The following is a 27,365-nucleotide window of genomic DNA, read 5'->3' on the forward strand; positions in this document are numbered from 1 at the left end:
GGATTAAACCCAGATCTTTTGACTGGGTGTGAGTGTTTGATTGATTCAGATGCTCCGTCCATCACCACCCCCTTTTGTACCGCTTTTGGCCGCCATAAGTGTGGTAGGGTATGCTCAGACGTGAGTCCCTTACTCACTTTGCCACTGGATTCAAGCAAGCCGGGCTGAAGACGGCTGGAATGCCAGAAACCGGTCCTCGGAAGCTTGTTTACGGTCCAGGGAAGACATGGCTTGGCAGTTCGGGCTGGACTGTTCCCATGAGGCACAGGGTCAGACTGATTTGCATATAGCCATGTCTGAACTGGGGTGGCAAAGTGGGCTAAAGAACGGTGATGGATTAAACCCAGATCTTTTGACTGGGTGTGAGTGTTTGATTGATTCAGGTGCTCCGTCCATCACCACCCCCTTTTGTACCGCTTTTTGCCGCCATAAGTGTGGCAGGGTATGCTCAGACGTGAGTCCCTTGCTCACTTTGCCACTGGATTCAAGCAAGCCGGGCTGAAGACGGCTGGAATGCCAGAAACCGGTCCTCGGAAGCTTGTTTCCGGTCCAGGGAAGACATGGCTTGGCAGTTCGGGCTGGACTGTTCCCATGAGGCACAGGGTCAGACTGATTTGCATATAGCCATGTCTGAACTGGGGTGGCAGAGTGGGCTAAAGAACGGTGATGGATTAAACCCAGATCTTTTGACTGGGTGTGAGTGTTTGATTGATTCAGATGCTCCGTCCATCACCACCCCCTTTTGTACCGCTTTTGGCCGCCATAAGTGTGACAGGGTATCCTCAGACGTGAGTCCCTTGCTCACTTTGCCACTGGATTCAAGCAAGCCGGGCTGAAGACGGCTGGAATGCCAGAAATCGGTCCTCGGAAGCTTGTTTCCGGTCAAGGGAAGACATGGCTTGGCAGTTCGGGCTGGACTGTTCCCATGAGGCACAGGGTCAGACTGATTTGCATATAGCCATGTCTGAACTGGGGTGGCAGAGTGGGCTAAAGAACGGTGATGGATTAAACCCAGATCTTTTGACTGAGTGTGAGTGTTTGATTGATTCAGATGCTCCGTCCATCACCACCCCCTTTTGTACCGCTTTTGGCCGCCATAAGTGTGGCAGGGTATGCTCAGACGTGAGTCCCTTACTCACTTTGCCACTGGATTCAAGCAAGCCGGGCTGAAGACGGCTGGAATGCCAGAAACCAGTCCTCGGAAGCTTGTTTCCGGTTCAGGGAAGACATGGCTTGGCAGTTCGGGCTGGACTGTTCCCATGAGGCACAGGGTCAGACTGCTTTGCATATAGCCATTTCTGAACTGGGGTGGCAGAGTGGGCTAAAGAACGGTGATGGATTAAACCCAGATCTTTTGACTGGGTGTGAGTGTTTGATTGATTCAGATGCTCCGTCCATCACCACCCCCTTTTGTACCGCTTTTGGCCGCCATAGGTGTGGCAGGGTATGCTCAGACGTGAGTCCCTTACTCACTTTGCCACTGGATTCAAGCAAGCCGGGCTGAAGACGGCTGGAATGCCAGAATCCGGTCCTCGGAGCTTGTTTACGGTCCAGGGAAGACATGGCTTGGCAGTTCGGGCTGGACTGTTCCCATGAGGCACAGGGTCAGACTGATTTGCATATAGCCATGTCTGAACTGGGTGGCAAAGTGGGCTAAAGAACGGTGATGGATTAAACCCAGATCTTTTGACTGGGTGTGAGTGTTTGATTGATTCAGATGCTCCGTCCATCACCAACCCCTTTTGTACCGCTTTTGGCCGCCATAAGTGTGGCAGGGTATGCTCAGACGTGAGTCCCTTACTCACTTTGCCACTGGATTCAAGCAAGCCGGGCTGAAGAAGGCTGGGATGCCAGAAACCGGTCCTCGGAAGCTTGTTTACGGTCCAGGGAAGACATGGCTTGGCAGTTCGGGCTGGACTGTTCCCATGAGGCACAGGGTCAGACTGATTTGCATATAGCCATGTCTGAACTGGGGTGGCAAAGTGGGCTAAAGAACGGTGATGGATTAAACCCAGATCTTTTGACTGGGTGTGAGTGTTTGATTGATTCAGATGCTCCGTCCATCACCACCCCCTTTTGTACCGCTTTTGGCCGCCATAAGTGTGGCAGGGTATGCTCAGACGTGAGTCCCTTACTCACTTTGCCACTGGATTCAAGCAAGCCGGGCTGAAGATGGCTGGAATGCAAGAAACCGGTCCTCGGAAGCTTGTTTAAGGTCCAGGGAAGACATGGCTAGGCAGTTCGGGCTGGACTGTTCCCATGAGGCACAGGGTCAGACTGATTTGCATATAGCCATGTCTGATCTGGGGTTGCAGAGTGGGCTAAAGAACGTGATGGATTAAACCCAGATCTTTTGACTGGGTGTGAGTGTTTGATTGATTCAGATGCTCCGTCCATCACCACCCCCTTTTGTACCGCTTTTGGCCGCCATAAGTGTGGCAGGGTATGCTCAGACGTGAGTCCCTTACTCACTTTGCCACTGGATTCATGCAAGCCGGGCTGAAGACGGCTGGAATGCCAGAAACCGGTCCTCGGAAGCTTGTTTACGGTCCAGGGTAGACATGGCTTGGCAGTTCGGGCTGGACTGTTCCCATGAGGCACAGGGTCAGACTGATTTGCATATAGCCATGTCTGAACTGGGGTGGCAAAGTGGGCTAAAGAACGGTGATGGATTAAACCCAGATCTTTTGACTGGGTGTGAGTGTTTGATTGATTCAGGTGCTCCGTCCATCACCACCCCCTTTTGTACCGCTTTTTGCTGCCATAAGTGTGGCAGGGTATGCTCAGACGTGAGTCCCTTGCTCACTTTGCCACTGGATTCAAGCAAGCCGGGCTGAAGACGGCTGGAATGCCAGAAACCGGTCCTCGGAAGCTTGTTTACGGTCCAGGGAAGACATGGCTTGGCAGTTCGGGCTGGACTGTTCCCATGAGGCACAGGGTCAGACTGATTTGCATATAGCCATGTCTGAACTGGGGTGGCAGAGTGGGCTAAAGAACGGTGATGGATTAAACCCAGATCTTTTGACTGGGTGTGAGTGTTTGATTGATTCAGATGCTCCGTCCATCACCACCCCCTTTTGTACCGCTTTTGGCCGCCATAAGTGTGACAGGGTATGCTCAGACGTGAGTCCCTTGCTCACTTTGCCACTGGATTCAAGCAAGCCGGGCTGAAGACGGCTGGAGTGCCAGAAACCGGTCCTCGGAAGCTTGTTTCCGGTCAAGGGAAGACATGGCTTGGCAGTTCGGGCTGGACTGTTCCCATGAGGCACAGGGTCAGACTGATTTGCATATAGCCATGTCTGAACTGGGGTGGCAGAGTGGGCTAAAGAACGGTGATGGATTAAACCCAGATCTTTTGACTGAGTGTGAGTGTTTGATTGATTCAGATGCTCCGTCCATCACCACCCCCTTTTGTACCGCTTTTTGCCGCCATAAGTGTGGCAGGGTATGCTCAGACGTGAGTCCCTTGCTCACTTTGCCACTGGATTCAAGCAAGCCGGGCTGAAGACGGCTGGAATGCCAGAAACCGGTCCTCGGAAGCTTGTTTCCGGTTCGGGGAAGACATGGCTTGGCAGTTCGGGCTGGACTGTTACCATGAGGCACAGGGTCACACTGCTTTGCATATAGCCATGTCTGAACTGGGGTGGCAGAGTGGGCTAAAGAACGGTGATGGATTAAACCCAGATCTTTTGACTGGGTGTGAGTGTTTGATTGATTCAGATGCTCCGTCCATCACCACCCCCTTTTGTACCACTTTTGGCCGCCATAGGTGTGGCAGGGTATGCTCAGACGTGAGTCCCTTACTCACTTTGCCACTGGATTCAAGCAAGCCGGGCTGAAGACGGCTGGAATGCCAGAATCCGGTCCTCGGAAGCTTGTTTACGGTCCAGGGAAGACATGGCTTGGCAGTTCGGGCTGGACTGTTCCCATGAGGCACAGGGTCAGACTGATTTGCATATAGCCATGTCTGAACTGGGTGGCAAAGTGGGCTAAAGAACGGTGATGGATTAAACCCAGATCTTTTGACAGGGTGTGAGTGTTTGATTGATTCAGATGCTCCGTCCATCACCACCCCCTTTTGTACCGCTTTTTGCCGCCATAAGTGTGGCAGCGTATGCTCAGACGTGAGTCCCTTGCTCACTTTGCCACTGGATTCAAGCAAGCCGGGCTGAAGACGGCTGGAATGCCAGAAACCGGTCCTCGGACGCTTGTTTCCGGTCCAGGGAAGACATGGCTTGGCAGTTCGGGCTGGACTGTTCCCATGAGGCACAGGGTCAGACTGATTTGCATATAGCCATGTCTGAACTGGGGTGGCAGAGTGGGCTAAAGAACGGTGATGGATTAAACCCAGATCTTTTGACTGGGTGTGAGTGTTTGATTGATTCAGATGCTCCGTCCATCACCACCCCCTTTTGTACCATTACCCAAAGCCCAGCAGCAAATCATGGAACAATTTGAGCTAATACACATATGGAGACATCGAAATCCAGCTAAGCACGAGTATACACATAACTCCTTGCTAGAATATCTAGATTGGACTGCTGGATAGTTTATCAAGATGAATGGCTGAAGTCCAGCTATTAGCTATAACGCTGTCGGATCATTCACCAGTATTACTTACACTAGTGTTCCCTGTGGAATACTAGAAGCATAGATTATGGCATTTCACTTCAAAAGTGACAATGGACTCCATGTTAAAAAACTGAAATCATTGACTACTTTCATAATACTAACAATACTTTCACATTATTATTAATAATAATACTCACTCAGTATTGTTTGGGAGACCTTTAAGGCCTATGTAAGAGGTGTATGTATTTCAAAATCATAGGGAATTCTTAAATCCATCAGGACTAGGCTGGATATGCAAGAAAAAAAGGTCCAACTTTTGGAATCCAAAATAGGGGGAGTAGCAGATGTACAAAAACCTTTAGCAGACTGTACAGGAATATCATGCTAAAGTAAATACGGACATGTACTTCCTGGGAAATACCAACACCATTAGTAGATATGGAGAGGGAGAGTCCCCTGGGAGAGCACTGGCTGCTTCGATCTGTAAACCTTGTGCGCTAGCCGTGGTCACTGAGATTCACACCTCTGAAACTGATGTTATGACAGACCCACATGAGGTCCTGGTAACTTTCACCAAATTGCATAACTCGCTCTATGAGTCTGTTGCAACGTCCCCATGAGTCAAAATCGATAACTATTTAAATGAGGCTGCCATGGCCTGGTTAACTAATGTAAACCGAGGATATCTGGACTGCCCCATAACTGAGTAGGATATTGCGGGAACAATATGCAGCATGGCGAATGGAAAAGTCCCTAGTAATGATGGGCTAACTGTTGAATTCTATAAAGCAGTGTTTCCCAAACTGTGGGTCACGCCCCACTGGTAGGCAAGGAGTGGGTCGCAAAAGCCAGAGCAATAAATAAAAATGCCTTTAAATTCTGTGTTTAACTTGTCACATTTACCCAAAGACAGAGGCCAATTGTAAGGCTGCTTAATTCTTTTAACATGGGGCTGGTGTTTAATGTTCTTTTCCTGACTGCAAAATGAGAGGTTTTTTTTCAAGTGAATTATTTGACAATGTAGGATGTTGGTTTTTTCAATGCACATCAAAATGTAAATACCTGTAAATGAACTGTATGCAACCTGTAGTTAGGAATACAAAACAGAAGCACTTTTTGGTAACTCTGAAGTGTGCTGGAAACAGAGTTTCAACCAAGACACTTACTTGGAGAGGCACAAGTGATAAATTTTCACAGAAACCCGATATCCACATATCATTTGTGTGCTACATAGTTTTATCAGTAAAACTGTATATCTGTGCAAATGTAGTGGCCATTTCAGTGGAAAATGTGCTATCTGTAAATGTCAATGCGCTACCACACGATGTTATAGTTGCATTCACAAATCACCTGGCCTCATGTGCTTTAAAGGTAGGTGTGTCGGGAACGCTTGTTGTTCTAAAAAGTGGCTCGTGGTTCTAAAACTTTTGGGAACCACTGCTGTAAGGAGGCACCCTCATTGCCCCTCACCCGATGAAGGTCTATCAAAAAACTTTTGATATGGATCAGCTCCCTACTGCAATGCAAGAAGCCCTGCTGATCACTTCACATAAACCAGGCAAGGATTCCAGCAAATTTAACTCTTGTCAGCCATTGTCACTCAGAAAAAATGGATGACAACATTCTGTTAGCCAGTAGGCTTCTCCCACTCATGCCTATCATAGTATTACCCAAGTAATCTGGTTTTGTACCGGGACGGTCCACAGCTTTTAAGCTCTATTACACAAATTAAATCCTGAGATTCATACTGTGGTGGTGTTTCTTGATGCCGCCAAAGCATTGATTCATTACCATTGCCATTCGTGAGTCCATCGAGAGAATTATGGGCTACCTATTATTCAACTTACTAGTCAAGTAGAACGATGGATACAACAGCCCCTTACTATAATTATGAGGATAGCCATAATCAAGATGGTCATAATGCCCAAGCATTTATACCTTTTTAATAATATTCTCATATACCCAACAGCACACTTTTGTAGGACATTAAAACCCCTGTTTATCTGACACATTTGGGCAGGCAAAGTATCCCGGATAAAATGAAGCACATTGATACTTCATACAAAGATGGTGGCCTTAATGTACCAGATTCAATGTTGTACTATAGTTGTAGGTAAGCACAATTTGCTTTTTACTGGCACCACCCTGAGCTACCCCATCTGCAAATAGTTGGAAAAACTGATCCAACCTAGCCTACACCGCTAAACACTGTAATTTGCTTGAAAGTGACCCGGTCAACACAACAAATCAATCCTGTGACTAGTACAACTCAGGCATAGCACTTTCTAATTAACATGCCACCTTGCACACACCATATTCCTCAAAATGGTCTTTAATAGAGAACCCCTTAATTCCTCTTACAGCAGAACCTAAAGTAGCGAGTCAGTTTAAAAGTAAAGGGTACACCATGTTAGGGACCCTATTTCAAAATGGGTCATTTGTGACACTTGAAGATTATCTGGGGACTGCTGGATGATCGACACCAGACTATTTCTATATCACAGATTAAGACTTGCAATGAAACACATATTAAGCGACTTCCCTAGGTACCACTGTAACCACTACAGGTATCACACATTATATGGGCTCCTGGAGCTAAACAAATGTCAAAACTCTATAAATGTCTTTGGTTTTTCTGTCTTTAAACCCCAGACAACTACGGAACTAGATAATTTGACATTGCAGTAGCTGAAATCTCTGCTATTGCAATCCTCCTCTGCTACTGCGATTCCTCCTCCTCCGATTCTTCGATTACTAAGGAAGATTCGGAGAGGCAAGACCGTTATATATTTTACTGTATCCATACTGGCCAACAAGAGAGAAGTTGGTTTCCTCTTCTAGGAGGGTAGATGAAAGGACAAGTGTGGTGTCTCCCCCAAAATACATATATCTTAGTTCCTGCTCCTCTGTTCCCCCTAAAACCTCTATAATGTCCAAGGTTGGCAGTTTGAAGCTTGAAAGATAGGGGGTTTAAAAGTTAGATATTTCTGTTTTAGTGACTAATTTCGTCCAGGCCTCAAAAAGGGACTCTCCTTGCAAAGCATATAATCATCACTGGGCCTATTTTTCAAAATGGTGTAACAATGGAGAGGCTTCTCCTGCCCTATGTGACCCGGAAGGCATCATGAAATTTCTGCAAAATAGTTTCAACAAGGGTTGATCAACCTCTACCTTCAAGTTAGAATGGGCTTCAGTTAAAGGCTTTCATTCAACTTTGGATTTTCTTTTGGAGCTTGAGAGTTGGGTCACACAACTTTTTAAAGGCTTTGACATCTTCAGACCTAAGGTAAGAAATATATTTCTGGGTTGAAACCTTCTGTTAGTTTTGGATGAACTACTAAAGGTTGTTTTTGAGTCTTTGAAGGACGTTTCTCAAGTAAATTTCTTTAAATGTGACATTTCCGGGAGTAATAGTTACTACTAGACATCTGAGAGAACTGTCTGCGTTGATGTGTAATAACTCTCATTTTAGGATTTTTGAAGATCGTATGTTTTGAGATGTGGTCCGAATTTTGCACTGAAGGTCATTTCAGTATTTCATAAGTCACAAGACATTGTTCTGCCTTTGAGTTCCATTGACAAGGAATGATTGCCATATCTATTGGATGGTCTGAGGGCAGTCAAGATATACCTGTCTTGAGCAGATAAATTCAGGAAGCATGACTCCCTGTTTTTGAATTTTGGTTGAAAGTCTTCCCTTTCTACCTTAGGCCATTGGATTTAAGGGGTAATTTCAAGTGGTTATTCTAGGACTACTCGTGAGATACCACGCTCCGTGAAGCTCACTCTACAAGAGGGATGATTGCTTCATGGGTAGAATGGGGTGTAGTCTCTATTACCGACGTTCGTGGGTAGCAACGTGGGCAAGATCTTCCATGTTAGTTAAACATTACAGGTTCAATGCGGCCTAATGGTCTGAGCTAGAATTGCGTACAAAGGTTTTGGATCATGATTGTTTAAATGGTTGGTTGAATCAATTAACTTTTTTCTACATGGTTTGTGGTTTCCAGCATAGTTACTTTGGCATGTCTGCTTGAGTGAGCAATGGGACAAGGAATGGTGATGAGGAAGCTAAAATTTAGGTGAATCTTCATTACTCTGATTACATATTCCTTGTTTCAGTACTTAAGATCAAACTCTCGCACCCTATTTGTGAAGAGTGGTAACGTAAAAGCACCAGTAGGTCATGTCGTCATTATCCCTTTTTTATAACTAAAGGAGGGTTTTTGGTTTTTTTTGTGTGAAAATTAGAAGCTTAGAAGGGATGCCATGGGTGAAGCAAGGCGTCACGTCTGCACCAGTAAGCACTGGGTCACAGAATGTGGAATTGGAGTAATGAACTTCATCAGTAACTAGTCTAAACATTTTGTAAGCAGTGGGGTATTTTTCTCAGAAAAAAACTCTTTCCCATACACTTTTAGTAATTCTGTGAGTGTTTCGTGCCCATTCCCACCCTGGAAACAGATTTGCTCCTACCCACAGCAAGTGTAAATAACCGGCCATTATAATGGTTGGGAATGGGTTGTTAAAGTTTGGACATGCCTACCATCCTCCTACACAAGTCTCCATTCAGAGCCTAGAAAGAATGAAGCTCTCAGAATGAAATGCTCCTTAAGGTTTTTAAGAAAAAAAGGAAAGAAACAAATATTTTTTTAGCTGCTTTGTGCTCATCTCGCTGATAAAAAGTGATTTGTTAATATTTGTGTTTTTAATATTTTAATCTATTTTCAGTATTTTATTTGTTGTCTGCACACACGGGCTGGTTCAGGATGGTTTTTATATTTTATGGTCTAAATTCAAATCGCTTTCTTCAGGTCTGGCGGTAGGTAAGGCATCTGTATTTTACTACAAGTATATTTATACAAAATATTTATTTACATGGGCTTTTATCCAGCCCTCTTCGTCCATTGGGATGCTATTTGGTCACTAAAAATGTTCTTCCATCCACTACAGGATACAGCATGCATCAATGGATCAGTCCACTTCAGCCATTGGGTAACTTCACTGTGAGTGACCGCATTCTGCAGTTTCACAAGGATCGGTTCCCTCAAGGTTCAGACACTATTATGGCAATATGTCCTTTTGGAGACCAACAAAATGTGTGCTTTTGGCTAAAGTATTTTTTTAGATTGCCCTGTGCTTGCCCAAAAATAAAAATCTGCAAATGCCATGACAAAACAAAACAAGCATTGGCAATGCCAAAGGCTGCGGCCAAAGCCAGACCTATTGGATTAGCCACAGCTTGTTCCTTGATCCACTTGTGTATTGGAGTAATAGGCTCCCAGGCTTCCTTAATGATTGGTCCAAGCAATGTAGCCCCATTCCTTTGTTCCCTTGAGCCCTTCTCCCATGTTCTCTTGGTCCCAAGACAGGTTTATTTCCGGAGTATAATGGCCTAAATATCATCTGACATAAATATTGTAACCAGGATATCGTTTACAAAATTAGCACTCCATTGGGGTTAGTAACTGATAATACATGACCCAAGGGAGCAACAGTTTGATAAATGATATTTGGACTATGATATTTATGTCAGACAACATTTATGTTATCAAATTCTATAGGAAAGGATGGTGCACCAGAATTAGCAGTCCAGGTAGGCTGTCGTATTTTGAAAAAGTCCTTTATTATTTTCAGTCTTTAAAAAGGCCTCAGCAAACGCGTTCGTTCCCATACGAACTTCGTCAGGGCTAGAGAAAAACTTGGTGACACGTAAGGCAACCAAGCACAATTTGTAAGTCGAAACCTCCACGTCGTCAATAGGTCAAATTCTTAGAATAGATAGATGAGACGTATTAAAAGGAGTTTCTAACGCCAATAAGTGTCACCGGGCAGGATTCTTCACGGTCCAGACGTGAGAGAACCACAACGTGATTGAATATCAGTATAAACAAGAAACTGAACCACAATTTGTTGATATGTCGGATGCTAGACCATTAGGTAATCTCAGAACTAGTTGAAATCGATGACCTCCTCTCAACAAATTAGATAGGTGCAAGGTCAAAGCCCACTGACAAACCTATCCACCACTTAAAATTTACTTGCATGTTTCACTATACTAATTCAACACTAATCCTCTATGGGTCCTGGAGTAGCCTGCTACTTGCCAAAAAAAGCGCTTCAACGCATCGTCAGGGGTAGTTAGCGCTATACAAATGCAATTACAATACAATACAATACATTACACACTGTATGGCCTGTGCGACATTACCTGATCTGGCTGGGCATCACACTGAGTTGTAGGAAGGCTTTTAGCTGTACTGTCCAACTGCATTTTAGCCAAAGGATTTTCTTGATTGTAGATTGCTTGCTTACACTCATCGTCTGTAGAGTCCATCTCATCATACTCAACCACTAACTCTTGATAGTCATCCACTTCGTCATCGGTATCGCCGTATGTGTAGTGAGTGGAACGTATGGTTGTTCTGATTCCTGGAGGAGGCATTGTAGCCAAAAAAGCTGGTAGGGTAAATGCTGATAGGAACCGGGCTTTCAGCAGGAGATACGCTGGATTGTCCTTAAGTTTATGAGCAACCAATTCTTCTATAACCTCAAGTGATTTGTCTGTAGTCCTTTCCTTATTTTCTTCATTAGATTGCAAAAGCCGAAGCGCATTCTTTTCCAGCACCTTTTTCTGCTGTAGAAGTCTTGACAAAGTCTTCAAGTTGCAAGTGGAAGGTGGCATGTAGGGTAGGTCATCTTTTAATGGTGGCACATGAACGCCATGTGCTCCTTTCAGCCAACTCTTCACTTTTCCTTCATCCTCTAGGGAAACTATGCTCAGATCCAGAACCTTTTTCTCAGTACCTGATACAGGTGGGTGGTTTTTGCTGTTATCAGTAGCAGAGACCAGAGGCGTGGCTGGAGTCTTTGCACCAACAGATACAGGTGGCTGGATTTGGTTCTTATCAGCACTAGAGACAGGTAGGGTGGCTGCACTCATGGAAGTAATAGATACGGGTGGGGGAATATGGCTCACACTATTGCTAGCTACAAGTTGTGTGGTTGAGCTCCTTGCAGCAGCGTATATAGGTGGGTGGATTTGGTTGTTAATAGACACTGGAGGTGTTGCACACACTGCAGAAACAGATACAGGTGGACAGATTTGGTTCTGACCCTTAACAGAGACAGGTAGAGTTGCAAAGCTCACTGTAGCAGTAGATACAGGATGCTGGATTTGGTTATCATCTTTACCAGGCACAGGTGCTGTGGCTAAACTCCTTAGAGCAGTAGATAAAGGCGGATTGATTTGGTTTTTAACATTACTAGGGCCAGGTGGTGTGCCTAAGCTTCTTGGAACACTAGAAACAGATGGCTGGATTTGGTTCTCATCTTTACTAGGCACAGGTGCTGTGGCTAAACTCCTTAGAGCAGTAGAAAAAGGCGGATAGATTTGATTCTTATCGTTACTAGGGCCAGGTGCTGTGGTTAAGATCCTTCGAACAATAGATACAGAGGGCTGGATTTGGTTCTTATCGTTACTAGGCACAGGTGCTGCGGCTAAGCTCCTTGCAGCAACAGGTACAGATAGCGGGATTTGGGTCTTATTCTTACTAAGCACATGTGCTGTGGCTAAGCTCCTTGCAACAACAGATACAGATGGCTGGATTTGGTTCTTATCATTACTAGGGCCAGGTGCTGTGGCTAAGCTCCTTGGAACAATAGATACAGATGGCTGGATTTGGTTCTTATCATTACTAAGCACAAGTGCTGTGGCTAAGCTCCTTGCAACAACAGATACAGATGGCTGGATTTGGTTCTTATCATTACCAGGGCCAGGTGCAGTGGCTGGGCTTCTAACGGCTAATGGTACAGGTAGCTGGATTTGGTTCTGATTACTACTAAAAACAACTTGTGTGGCTGGGTTCCTCACGGCAACAGATACGAGGGGCAGACCTTTGTTCTTATCATCACTAGCTATATGTGGTGTGGCCACATTAGTCACAGCAATAGATGCATGTGGTTGGATATTTTTATTTTCATTGCTAGCCTTAAGCAGTGTGGCAGGAAATGGGCTCTTTGCAGTAACAGAAACAGGTGGCTGGGTATGGTTCATGCTGTTTCCAGCCAGAGGTGGAGTGGGTGCACTCTTTGCTAAAAGAGCAGATACAGGTAGTTGGTTTGGTTTCTTATCAACACTGGAGCAAGGTGGTGTCAGAGCACTCATCACACCAAAAGACATAGGTAGCCGTATTTGGTTATTGTTGGAACTTAACAAAACTTGTGCGGTTGGGTTCTTCACAGCAGCAGACATGAGGGGTAGATTTTTGGTCATATTTGTACTAGCCACAGAAGGTGTGGCTGGGCTTCTCACAGCAATAGAGACAGCCGGGCAAATTTGGTTCATATCTTTACTAACCACAGGATATGTGGCAGGGGTTTGGCTCCTTGCAATAATTACAGGTGACTTAATTTGGTGTATGCTGCTACTAGCAACAGGTGGTGTAGCTAGGCTCCTTGCAACTACAGGACACTGTACACTCTCTGCTTTAGGAATAGGTATAGTAACCGAAGTCAGAGGGCGTTTTGGTGCTTGAACAAAGGTATCGGAGAATGTTTGTACAAGAGACCTCTTTTTTCCAATTTTCTGTGCTTCGCTCTGGAAGGAAGGTGACTCTTCAAGTTCAGTAACTCCACCCTTGCTCAGGCTGATTAAACTCAGAGAACACTGCAGTTCTGCACTTGATATGACCATTGGCTTGTTTGCTGGAGGTAACACAGCCATGAAGGATGGTCCACTTGAGGGGGAAGCAGCCCCCAGTTCACCAGATGTGCATGATTCAGTAGAATTGGGGCAGTGCACAGGAACCGCCTGGACAGGCACTGATGCCGCTGATGGAAGAATATCCGTAGGGCACCTAAGTTTTGCTACCTCATCTTTAACTGATTTAATGGATGGTTGATTTGAATTGGAAGTGGGTGCAGCTGGACTGCTTGTTACATTTGTGTTTGCATTAGTCACGGATAGGCGTTCTCCTTCAGCAGACACCTTGTCACCAGAAATACCTGCCAATGGCAACAGACAACCAGAAGGAACATTAAATTCTGTTTTAGGTAAAGCCATCTGTAGACTGGAGCTGGGAAAGCCGAATAGTGTGTGAGCAGGCACAGGAACCGGTCCCTGTGGCGTTACAACCCAGGTGAAGGGCATCAGGGTGTTGGTTAGATTTTGAGGCCCTCTCTGCGAGGGTGAAACTGCAGGCATCAAGCTCAAGATGCTCTTTTGCGAATAAATGGGAACTGAAGATCCAGCCTTGGACATTGAAGCTTTGGTTTGAAGTGCAACTGTTGTGGCATTAGGAGCTGCTTGAGCAATCTCTTTTCCTGCAGGTACTGGGCATGTCATAGCAGCTTGTCCTTGAAGAGACTGGGATGTCAAGCTATTTCCCACCATTCTCTTAAAACTTGTCTCATCAGGGCTACTTGTGTGAGATACTGAAGTGCTGCTTGAAATTGGCGTACGTTCTCCTTTATTATGTATCACAGACTTATCTGAGCCTGCACTCTTCTCCTGGGATAAGGTAGAGCCATCTACACACTTGGATTGCCTTTCCGAGAGACGTATTGATATCCGCGATGCGGAAGATGCCGCTGGGGATGGCAAAGGCAACAATGGGGCCTGTGCAGTGTTTATCAAAGGAAATGGATTCTTAGGGGATGGCAAAGGGTGTGGCTGGCTTGATCCAGGTTTAGGCTGTAGGGCAATCAATAACTGGGGAGTCAAAAGTCTGGGTCCAACAGCAACAGCCTTCCCACAGGGTGCTGCACTAGTAAAAGATGCTGAGTTCTTCATCCTTTTCTCCCTCAGTAATTCCCAGACAGTTTTAGGTTTTTCTTTTGGTACACGAAATGGTCTCGGCATCCTATACCCCAGTGATTCTGTATTGCCACTTGATGTTTTAAGACCAGACAAGGCATTGGTGGTATTTGGCAGGGTCCCAGGTGGCACAGGAGGTACTCTTGGAGGCACTCTTGGAGGGAAACGTTTTCCTGGGCGGCCTACAAAAGAAGCGAACAATATAGTAAGAAGAGGAGATATTTACTGTTAAGTAATTTAACATACAAGCATAATGTTATTGAAGGTTTTACATTCAGCTCCCAAGTCTATGAAAGTGTGACAAATCAAAAGTAAAAGTAAGTTTGACAACAAGGGCCACTGATATGCCACAAATACAGGCCTACTACAACCTTTGGCTTTTCACACTCAAACTTCCCAAACCAGGCACTAATCCCACAACCATCACCATTCAGGAATTAGGTGCAGGGTGACTACTGTATAATTTCCACAGACTGTCCATTGACTCCTTCTGACACCATGAATCAATGGGTTAACATGTCAGCTGAATGGTAGCACTGCCTACTACCCCACCTTCCTACATCTTCTCCTAAGCAGTAGGAACACCTCTACAAGTAAAAGACAGATCAGGTTTAAACTACAAAGAGCATTCACTTCAATCAAGAATTGTCCTAGAAATGGAGACTGGTCATCACACTTCCTAACCCTAAGCACTCCACTACGAAAATTGCAAATTCAATATTGGATGCTAGACTAAAACCATAAGCATTCTCTTTTCTGTTCAAAAACATCTATTCGATTTTATCATAAAACCAGACATGCAGTAACTAGGGTAGCAAAATACAAGATTATCGGGTGACCATAACCTCAAGTAACAACAATTAACAAACACAATGACAGATTAAAAGATATACGCCCAATTTCTAATTTGGCAGTTGGGTCGTCCACCACCGAGCGATGGAGTAAATGACTGTCACCCTGGCGGAGGTCACATTGGCCACATTTGGAACTGTCCACTGGACATTTCAAGGATTGAAAGGAACCGCCATCAAGGCATTTCCTGCCAATGTTTGTAACTTTGCTGTACGACTCTGTCATACACGGTGGAGCCTTATGGCAAAGTTACAATTCTTTTTTTTTTTATTTTAAACTTAAAAACAAAGAAAATCAGGATATTCTTTTTGAAAATTTAAAAAACAAGGCTCCCTAGCCATGGGAGTTTTATCACATGACAAGGGTGGCATTGAGCACTGGGCACTTTTCAGTGGCCTTTACAGCTAATTAGATGGCCGGACATACAGCCAATTCTCCAACGGCGCTTATTCTGTTTGAGTTTTGTATAGGCAGCGGGGGCGCACTAGTCTCTGCTATCTATACACTGAAGGTCCCCCAACTCTAAATAAGGTGTACGGACTTTCAGGTAAGCGGAAAGGGTACTCCGTTGCTGCTGCGACAGAATACGCAGTCCGCCAACAGCTATATCAGGCCCATAGTCTAACATGACAATCTTACGTCATGGGCAGCCTGATACTCCTAGCTGTGGGAAGATAAAAATGTACTACTAACATTTTTAATCAACTAACCAAGAGATACATATGGACACAGAGGAACTAAACGAGGATCGGAAAACAGACAAGTAACATTGTGGTCACAGTTAAAACAGTAATAAAACAAAACGAAGAATCTCTGACTTCATTGGCTCTGTAGCGTAAACAACTCAAAGAACTGTTACCTATTAGGCCCATAAGTCCTGCTTCTTTGTAAAGACATGCATATTGCTCTGTTTCAGTACTTATTCTAGTACAGCCTAACACCTGAACAGCAAAGATATAAAATCTTCCTGAACTGATACCTGGGAATATTTATAAAGATGGGGAAGATGCAGAAATATAAAGCATCCATCACTCAAGCACTGACAAAACTAATGTTTCTGTCTTTTGTCCAGTAAAAAGGGCTCTGAGAGAGAGCAGATCTGCCCATGCTCAAAGATGGCCACCATCATCAAAGGGGTGGTGTGCCTACCTTTCTGAAGCTCTTCTTGGCGCTGTGGTTGTAAGTCGGTCCAGCATTGGTGAGTTCAGAGTAGAAGCGCCCTGATCAACATGCAGTGATTTGCGCTACATGCTGGAACCAGGAGAAATACACTTCGGCACTGGAATTGCAAGGTGACTACAAGGTGGTGCGGCATCTGTGTCTAGCCACACTATTGAGTAGGATAGAGCACCACAGTGTCATGAACCTACAAGTGTCATGAGGATTCCCTTTGCCTCTGGCATAGCGCAGCAGAAAGAGCTGAGTGAGAACTGACAAGACGTCAGAAGCAGGCTACATCGCACAATGGTGGTGGTGATGCCCCGCCTGTGCTGCAAAGAAGAAGAAGGGAAGGTGTCAATGAGTTTCCCTCCCTTCTTCATGAGTAAGCACTATATAACACAACTGGACTGAACCTGCCAAGACGGTATCATATCACTGACTTAATACAGAGAGGTCTTAAAGCTAAACTGGACATTTTCACTGAAGGCCTCAAGGAAGACACATGGAGAGGTACACGAGGAGCATGAGTCCACAGATGCTGGGCCATCCGAAGCAAAACTGTAGCAATCCACCCAACGTATTGAGGCAAAAGTGGTTTGGATGGAAGGGGTGCTGGAGGAGTTCAACATTCTTGTGACACAGAGAGCGCCCTTGATAAGTGAGTCTCCACCCTTGACACCTGGAGGAGGACAACATAACAGAACCCAACTGGAAAGATTGTATAGTGCAATAAGCCTTTATCTGTCTCGTACACTTGGAAACCAAGGTGGAATCCCTGGTGAACACAGCAAGGAGCAGATACTTCAGAATAGTCTACATGCACCCTCTCGTTAATAACAAGAACTTTGGAGGTATTGTTCAGTCATTTTACATCAAGTGTGATGGGATGCGATCCCCCTTGCCAGATGCAGGCACTTCAATCCACTAGACTGCCCATAAAGGGCCCAATGAACAATGAGTCACTGTTAGGCAATGCTGTGAGTAGAATTATCCATTGCCAGACACAAACTAATAACTAAAACAGCAGACAAGTCAAGGAGCCTTTGATACCTGGAAGTAAGATTCAATTGTTCCCAGACCTGCAAAGAGGATGCTCTTACGGAGGCATAAGTTACAGTCTACAGAGTTGTTTGCGGTGGCATTTCTTATGGCTAATTCAAGGATGAGGCAAGAGGACATGGTTCACATTTTCATCCAATGAACTTTGAACTCCCATATTCCTGGAGATTCTAAGGGGCTCAAGACACTCTGAAGTGAAGTTTTCCTCCCTAGCTACATGTATTGTGCACATGCTAATGGAGGGAAGAATGTGTTGATTTGGAAGCAGGGATAGGTCTACACAGGTAGCCTACATATCAGCTCAAGGTGGGAGCCTACTTTGTGGGATGGGCGCTAGGAAGTAGGGGTGTGGGAGCAGGGCCGAGCTGGGAACCCAAAGCAGCCCTGGCAAATTTCTATAACTGGGAGCAGATATTGCAGCACCCCTACAAAACTGGCCTCCGGTAACAAAACCGTCCCCCACCCTTCCAGCCTCTCGGGGAAACGCCCCATGCCCTGTGTGGGAATGCTGCAGCACCCCTAAAATAACAACACCGGAATTCAGAAGTTTAATGAGCAATACAGCCGCCTTTAAATCTTGTTTTTTATCTTGTCATAGAGGTCAAGTGTAAGGCTCTGTCTTCTGACAAATTGCTACTTATTCTTCTAACATATTGGTCGGTATTTACTTTACTTTCTCTAAATCCAAAGTTAGAGGTTTTTGCAAAGTTAACTATGTGACAATCTTGCTGGGATACAAGAACAGTGAAAGGACTAGGGGGTAGGATGTCATTTCTTTCGTGTTAGCAGTAACATTGCAAGTCTGAGCAAATTTAGTGGCCAATGGAGAACATGCTGTCTGTTAATGTCAGTGCACCACCACACCAGGCTTTCTTAATATACTTGAGACAGTGTGCTCCAAAATGCCACTGGCTACATACTACACCCTTACCACCCTCCTCCTGAATGGGTGTGGCTAATTAGCTACACTTGTTCTTTGTGTGATGCTTGGATTTTTCACAAGCCCTATAATTTCAGTGATGTGACACTAATGGCCGCACCCCCACTCTGAAAAGTTTTGCCGCTCCACTACTTCGTGGGTTTCCTTGGTGGTACTTGAATCTCAAGGCACTATTCACTCACCCTTCATCACATGCTAGGCTAATAAACAGTTTTCAGGGCCAATTATGGATCTTGCTGGATGCTTTATTTTATGTTTAAGGCCGCTTATATATTTTTTTATTTCATGTATCCCATGGTATAGATAGGTGTGCCTCTTGAAATGTGAGATTGACTCAGCTATGTATAGCATTCGTGGGCAATGTGCCCATTTGTGTCAATTAGAACATATTTAATAGGAAGCTTTTTTGCCACAGAGGACAGTACCTTAGGAGTAGCAGCAGAACCTGCTTGACGAGGTACAAGTGGCACAGAACAGGGCCATCCACATTATTTATAGCTTGCCCACGCTTGGTTCTGTTTCCAGATACTGCAATGACCTGGGCAGGTTGCAGGAGTTTCCGGGATTAATGGGCACGCTCTCTGTCTCGTGTGGGAGGAACTGAAAGAGGTTACCCTTGAGGGCATCCCGAACTCGAGATTCTTAAGCGGTGAGGTGTTAGGTGTGGAGGTAAAGGCTGTAAGCTGCAGATGCCACTTTGTGGAATGAACATTTAGCGTCCTAGTGCTCTGCCGCGTCATTCCCCAGTCTTAAGGGGGCCATGCAGAGAAAAGAATACATGGTTCTGAGTCTCTAAATCACCAACAACAGGTGTCCTATAATGTTGCTTTGATTGATGACGTCTGTCGGGGTCATCTACCGGATGTGGCTTTTAGAGGCCCTTAAACTATGCCCTAGAGTTTAATCTACTGCAGGAGTAAAAAATTAGCTAGCATTCGCGCCAAGAATTTTCAATTTTATTATGGGCACGGAGGCGAGGATTATCCCACCAGGATTATGCTTCTCTTCCTTTTATTTGCCACTCACAGCAGCCAATGAAAACGTTTTTGTATGCGATCTGCTGACTGGTCATCTGAGTCTACATTTAAACAATTTTATTATAAACCGGTGGGTGATACAGTTTCAGTTGTGTTTGATAAGCGTTAAACTAGCATATTCAGAAGCCTCAGGTTCTGTAATAGAATAAAAAATTAGCTAGCGTTCGTGCCAAGAATTTTCAATTCTATTAAGGACACAGAGGCGAGGATTATCCCACACGGTTATATTACAATGTTTGTAATGTTTGCCCACCTGTTTGTATTTGGTTTTTCCTGTGTTTCGTTCCTTTCAGGTTCTGAAAAGAAGATGGATTAGAAGTACTTCTGGTTAAGAAGACGTATACTTTCCAGTTTGGTTCTAGTTTTTCCACGTTGGAGGATGGTTGTTTTGACTTGAGTATATGTTCTTGGACTGAAATGTTAATGTTAATGGACAGAAATGTTCGAGCAAAGAAAGAGGCTCAGCAACAGGATATGGTGGCTCTTATAGGGTCATGCAGGATGTGATGTAAACCAAGCATCATGGGAAATGTAGTTTTTATTTGCATACAAAAACGTCTTCATTGGCTGCTGTGAAAGGCAAATAAAAGAAAGAGGAGCATAATCAGAAGCCTCCGGTCGTGTAATAAAATGTAAAGTGTCTGTATTGCGAGACCGTATTGTGGGTTCCTCTTCTTTTCACTTATGTTTTAAAGCTGTTGTACTTTTGATAGTACTTTCCATATGTTAGGTATTTTTTATTTGGTGGTTACTAGCAGCTCGATTTTATCTGGATATTCTGCACTTTAAAAATAAAATACAATTAAAAGTAGGATCAAGAATGCAAATGCAGCATGTCTTAATAAGTATTGTTTAAAGAAAATATGTGTTAGGTTAAAGTAAAACAATGCAATGAGAAATAAATAACAAATGATTTTATTGAAAAATGAGACCTGGCAGATACTATATTGCATCTGCATACTTTTCTTGATCTTATGTGAAGCAAACGTTTGTTTCTCGGTTTACTGGTGTTGTCTTTAATTTTGTAAACTGCCTTTCTAAGATTTGGGCTATTTTTGTCCTATCTTGTGAACTGACCTATGTTTGGTAACCATTTTCTATCTGTGTGAAATGTTAGTCATGTTGAAAAATTATGCACTTTGTTTGATTGATGGAGAATTACATGATTACCCCCCTTTCTGCATTAATCGGCCCATTTTGACATAGGTGTTTTGGGCTACTTCCGGTGTAGACCAGTAGGATTGAGTTATTTCACACCAATATTCCTGTTCTGCTGTATGGAATTTACGTCATACGCAGGACATATGAAGTTTGTTTAACAGGGGGATGGCTTTCCCTCACTGGATCACATTTCTTGACTTTTTTGACACCATTCGCTTTGGGCTAATTTTGGTCCTGTCTGTGTCACGACTTGAATGTGAGCCCGCCTGATCTTAAGATGGCTTTCATAATGGGCTTTCATTTCAGAAGGCCAATATTTAATGGCTTACACTGGACGGGGGAAGAGCCCTTCACAGTTATTCTTGCAGGCATAAGCTGTGACTAAGTATCCAAGCTGGTCAGACGATTCTGTCTTCTCAGTGATGAAAATGATCAATATCAACAGTTAAGTGGTAAGTCATTTCCAGTACCCTTTGTTTCCATCTTCCCACCCCGAGGGTTCCCTCTACGATGACACTGAGCCTTTCGTTTCATGACTGCAGTAGCACTGGTGCCACCCCTTGCCTGCAAGAGCTCTCTCAAGTCCTCCTTTGCCACCCGTCTCCTACCATGTCTGTCAGGGCACCCATTTTTCACTAACTACACAACCAGCTGTGCAGTCAAATGTCTTCTTTACAAGGTTCTCGCAGCATACGATCTTCTTGACATTAGCACGGCCGTTGTGCACATTTATCTGCCAAGAGCATCCAGCATTAGTGACTTCGGCTTCCACCTTCGCCACTGGGGCTAGCTCCACTCCTGTCATTTCATCTCTTTCCTAAATGCCTTTGTGTGGGCAGATTGACGATACCCTGGTTTTCTTATGTTACGTTATGTTAATTGTAGCTTATATAGCGCATAATCACCTGCAGGTCTCTTAGCGCTTGTAGAGAAAGCTCAAGTAGCCACTGAAATCCCTGTTCAGTTCTTTCCAGTTAGTGCTCAATGAGCTCTTTTCCAGACTAGCCCCAAACGTATGAGGTATTCTGTTAGAGTGGAGCGCATCATATGGCTCTTCCAGATGAAATAGACAAGATTTCCTCCTCCTCCTCCCTCAGGACTACCCTACTCAATGTTTGAATACCCTCAAGGGTGATTAGCCGTGCTCTACAAATCCACATAACATCATAAAGTCATAAGCAGTAGCTCAACGGCCTCCACTCATCTCAGAGACCAGCCGAACAACTCTTACTGAATCCTGATGATTTCTCGATCACTCAGTCTTTGTTAAAATGCCCGATAATACAACTGCTTTTACTAAATAATTGTATCTGCTTGCAGAGCAGAAGAAACTCGACCATAAAGGGTTAGTGTTATTGCTCCGAGAAACAAGATCTTAGGTTTTTCCACATTCAGACATAAATCTTATATCCAAATTTTAACAGCCTGAAAGCACTACGAGATTGATTCCGAATCACTCGATTCCTGATGTAAATTCAAAAAAATTGTCTATCGTCAGCTTAAGGCAGATACCACAGAAGGCGGGAGCAAGAAAAAGTTACTCTCAATTGGTAATGATATTTCGGGGTGATACTTTTTCTTACCAAAGATTCTTCACGTTATGAATATACCCAGGTGCCAAACTGGATCGGGATAACTCTTCTCAAGTACTAGTTATTAAGGACAGCCAGCTGGCACCGCAAGACTTCAGTCATTTATTCTGATCTCATCTGTCAAGTATAGAATGAGACAGCTTACCTAGGGTCCGGTTTATACAGGCTGGCAGCACCTTGGACAGAAAGAAGGGACAATTAGAAGAACCAGCTTGTCTGGATAAAATTCAGTAGAAAGTGGACTGAACTATAAGATCTAGAAGTCGGAGTAGTCACCACCAAGAAGACAATTTTGAGGGTTAAGAGAAAAAGAACTATGCAGCGGTCTGAATGGCAATACTGCAAGAAATTTGAGGACTACGTTTAAGTCCCACTCTAGAGCAATGTTGAATGTAGGAGAATACATACATTGTAAGCTCTTCAAAAACATGTCACTAGGAGCAGTTGGCTATAAAGCAAGGACATCAGACAGGTGAGCCTTTTAAGGATTTAAGTAAGCAACCGGACACCAATAGACTGCTCCACAATATTGTACCTTCTGCAGAAGTTACAAGTATCATGATGGTAGAGAATACATCATACAGGCCCTGCGACCAGCTCAGACAGAAAGCATTCCCTAGCGGCGAACCAATTGGTGGGAAGAGCAGGGAGCAAAATATAGGAAATTTCCTGTTTGGAGCAATGGGAAAGATGTCAATTCAGCTGGGGGAAGAAGACGTTCATGACATTAAATGGGGGTAACTCCAAATTATGATCCTCCAGCGACAGGCAAATCAAGTTATCAGCCTTCCCATTCAGAGTGTCCACCAGATGAGATGCCACTTGGAAAATATCCTACTGCAGAGCCCCATGCCACAATTGCAGGGGTCACAGCCTTCACAAACCAGTCATCCAAATATGGAAATACATGGACTCCTGACCTGCTGAAGAAAGTCACCACCACACCCAGCTCTTTGACAAAGATTGGCAGAGCAGTTGTCATCCGATATAGCAGTACGGTGAATTTGTAGTGCTAAAACTCCATTCTCAAGCAGAGGTAACATCTGTGAGCTGGGAGGGTCAGCAGCCTGTAGGTCTGTAGGTCCAGCAGCCTGTAGGCCTGTAGGTCCAGAGACACCATCCAAACTTGCACATTCAGGATCAGGAGGGCCTGACTCAGGGAAGCATTTTGAATATGTGCTGACAAAAAAAGAAAAATCTGGAATCTGAGGTATATATTGGGTCTGAGGCTTGTGCTCCATGTACCTCTCCTCCACGGACACCACTTCTATGGCCCATTTTTGCAACAAAGCAAAAACATCCATCTCTAAGATTGAGGAATGGGACAGGGTGCGCTTCGTGGCGGAAGGAAGGCGATCTGGAAGAGTAAAGAGAAAGAAGAGACTGTAAGCCTTGACAACAAGCTGGAGGACTCTGTGATAGAGGTGGCAGATCCAGTGCAAGAAGGAAGACTCCCTTTGATTCAACTTTCCAGCTAAAGTAGCAGAACTGCTGCAGGGTCTGGACTGGCTGGATTGACTTTCTAGGCTGAGTCAGCAATGAAGGATGCTCCAGGAGAGACACGGTATCTGCGACTTTGATGCTGGTGGCTTCCGTGGCAGCAGCGCAAAGCCCAGAGCCTATAGAGACACAGACTGGTGGCTGGGATGGAGCTGCTAGAATCAGCAAGCCTGATGGGTCTTACCCACTCTTTGGCTCGGAAGGGGCCCAGAGGGAGGAAAGGCAGCCCTAAAGAGGTCCCACATGGCCCACCAGAAGACCTTGACGTAAGAAGAATCAGAAGATAGAAACAGAAACTCAGATCTAAGGTTTTAAAAAACCTGGATTGGCTCCGAAGAAGACAAAGAAGAGAATGGCTCCACCAACTCTCTTTACAGTCTTGCAAGCAAAATCATTTCCTTGAGGAAGAAGAGAACTTATCATTCCATTTATGTTTCTTAGGTGTTTTGCAGGAAGGAACCTTTGGAAAAGCACGTCATTTGACAAGAATTACTTGAGGGGTGGGAGAGAGACCTTTTGGAGGACTTCTTACAGACCGGACCAAGAAAGAGCTAGGCTTCCTGCTCACTATTGGCTTTTGGATGCAGGGAGGTAATGAGGTCACCAACTTAAGGATCATGTTAAGGCTCAGACACTCTGTCCTCCTGGTGGAGGAACCACCAGGCAAATTTATAAACGACCGCCAAGCTGGCTGTCAGTTATAAAGCATTGGCAGGACATGCCACCACAGCACTTCCTGCCAATGCTCTACGCTGTTTGGTTCAGGATGAAGCTACATAACAAAGCCTTGCACCAAACAGTCTTCAATTTTATTTTTCAGAACAATTCCCGAAATGAAAAAGAAGGTGGGTGGGTGTTTCTGTGTCCGGACATGCTGATGGGGAGGGAGGCATACACCAAATGGGGTGAAACCTGATGTCATATTGTGGAGCCTCCTGTTTCTGGTGGCCATAATTGTGATGTTGTATGTAACACTGTCCAAGCTTTTTATGTGTATCACGCCTACCGTACATACCACTGCCTGGACTTTGGAATTGTGTTATAAAATGGAAAAATTAAGGTATAAAAAAGTTAGAAAGAAAATGCCCCCTGGAAATGGCAGCCATCTCCCATGAAAAGGGGGGCATTATTTATTTTTTACTGTCCCTACCACCAGGGTTTGCCCGGTGGTGAAAGACAGTAAAAAAATGGCTATATGTGCACTCATCCTAATTGGGTGGGCGGACATATTGCCATTTCCCTGATGGCCCAACGGAATAAGGGCTGACAAAGAGGTTCGGCTTTGACAGTGACACAGAAGTCACCGCTGTAGCCAAACCTATGGTCCACCCGCATCTAAATTGGACAGGGAAAACATTATCTCAACGGTAACCATACTCTGTCACTGTTGTACAGAGCATGCTTACCACCACGAAATAAAAAGGGCCCTTAATCTGTGAAGAAGTTTCATTTAAAATGTTAAGGAATGTAGGGCCATATGTATCAAGCAAATTCGCATTCGCAAACGCCGAAATTCCCAGAATTTCGGCGTTTGCGAATTTGCTAAATGGTATGTATTAAGGAAAATCTGGTGCAAAACAAGGAATCGCAAAATTTGCGATTCCTTATTTTGCAATTGCATTTAAGAAATCTCAAATTTAGCGATTCCTTAAATGCAATGTATGAAGCAAAAAAAAAATGCAAATTGTCCTTAAGGAATCGCAAATTACCACCAACTTCAAGTTGGTGGTAATATGCGAATTCCTTGAAAAATGCACATTTTTGCATTTTTCACAGTGCCATGTGACGCACATACATGCCCTTTGGGCATGTATGTGCGCCACATGTGCACCCATGCTTATTTCAGGGGTGCAACAGGGTTTTGGACACCCCTGCACCCTTGAAATTATTCTCAATTTGCGATTCTCAAATTGCGAATCGCAAATTGAGAATAACTTCCCATTCATTCCTATGTGCCTCCTAGCCCATAGAAATGAATGGGAAAGTATTCCTTAATTGCGATTTGCAATTTGCTATTCGCAATTAAGGAATACTAAGAATTCGCAAAAATAAATGCGAATTTGTACATACATCCCAATTTGCGATTCTGAAATAGTGATTTCTAAAAAATCGCTATTTCAGAATCGCAAATCGGGTTGATGATACATATGGCCCATAGTAAACTTCTTTCCCCCATCTTCTGTCACTGACATCTGAACACTTTGGATACTGTAGCTCCTCCTGATGAGAATTTATAAAGCATTAAAAACCAGTCTGAGTCATCCCACTGAACGCAATCCTATCACAAAAGATTAGACCATAGAGCATGTCCTCTTCTTTCCTCGTCCAGCTACTCAAGACGTAGCTTTTGGAGACTCCCTTTGGATTTCAATGTGTAGGGAAGCAAGTGGCAAGTGAGAGAAACCAAAACTGCAAAACGATCATGATTTCAATGAAGACAAAAGTGATACTGTACCCAGGGGAGTCGGCGGAATCTTGGGTGGCTGCAAAAGAAAAAGAAAAACAACAAACGATTATAGGTGCAATAGGACTAGCTTTCGAGGTATTCATAAATAAAGTAATAGGTACTTGATGGAGATCTTTGCTCTTTTACAGCAGAGTCACAAAGGAACTTTAAAACTAATCTGCTACCCAAGTGATTTGGGTACCTAGGGGATCATTTCACAAGCAGACCCACCCTGGGTGGTTACTGCGAACCCCCTAAATACGAATACCACAAGGTACGTTACAGGCAGGATTGTTTTTGTGCAGCAAAGGATACCCTGATAGACAAAACAAATATTTAGAAGCATATTCCACTTTCTATGTGTGCTGCAAAGTGCAAGACGCAAAATCTTTGTAAATCTGGGCCTAACCTCAATATAGCTAAAAAAAACCAACATTATTACATCTGATTTGCATGTAAAAATATAAAAAAATATAAAAATGCTAAAAAAGTTTAAAAAGCTGGGGAGTAGGTGAAACAGTAATGTCTCAGAGCAATAAGTCACAACTTCTGACTTCAAAACTAGCGTGGTCAAGTAGGCCACTAGTACCTGTAAATGCTTAGATCACTAAGTACCACGTAGTAGGGGCAAAGGTGAGACCCGGCTCAATCTAACCTATGTGTATTACATAACAAGCTGAAATAAAAAGATGAATGAATGAGTGAGTGGCCGCCAGATTCTGTACCTGCACAGCGCTTTGAGATTTGTGAGGCACTGCTTCGAGGACTTCTGATTCTTGGGTTTTGCGTTCACGTATCACTTGCAAGCAGCCATCAGCGTCGATCTTGAAAAGCTAAAAGCGAGAAAGAAAAAAATTCAGTTGAAAAAGTCAGGTGGGACTTTTTTTGCTGGCCAGTTTTCCACTGAGATTTCTATTCATGAAATAATAATAATAATAATTAAAAAAGCTCATATCGCTATGTCTAGGCTCTCATTATGAGTCTTGTGGGGATAATTATATGGTAATACCTCAATGGGAATTATGGACACCATAGGGTACTGTGCTTAAGTGGTGCAGTATTGAGTTGTATTCTCCCTTCATTCCAAGGTCTTGTCTATGGATATATTAACCCTGGGTTTCAGGGGTAAAACGTGTCCAGGGGTAAAACGTGTCCAGGGAAAAACCTGAAGGTTTTACGGCAACACCTGGAACTCCAAATCGCACAGGAACACTCGTTTTCACCTGAT

At 44.2% G+C, this 27,365-nt stretch overlaps 1 protein-coding gene across 1 annotated transcript in view; it reads right to left on the reverse strand.

Annotated features, from left to right (window-relative positions):
• The window catches only part of SNAPC4 (small nuclear RNA activating complex polypeptide 4), a 234,552-nt gene that overhangs the window by 16,582 nt on the left and 190,605 nt on the right, over positions 1-27,365 (reverse strand). The window contains exons 20-22 of the mRNA XM_078641909.1: positions 26,863-26,970; positions 26,147-26,174; positions 10,784-14,571 (exon numbers count right to left, since the gene is read on the reverse strand). Of these exons, the coding sequence (XP_078498035.1) occupies positions 10,784-14,571; positions 26,147-26,174; positions 26,863-26,970 (3,924 nt within the window). The remainder of the gene's footprint in view (positions 1-10,783; positions 14,572-26,146; positions 26,175-26,862; positions 26,971-27,365) is intronic.

This window comes from Lissotriton helveticus, chromosome 5_1 (assembly GCF_964261635.1).
Source record: "Lissotriton helveticus chromosome 5_1, aLisHel1.1, whole genome shotgun sequence".
NCBI lineage: Eukaryota > Metazoa > Chordata > Amphibia > Caudata > Salamandridae > Lissotriton > Lissotriton helveticus.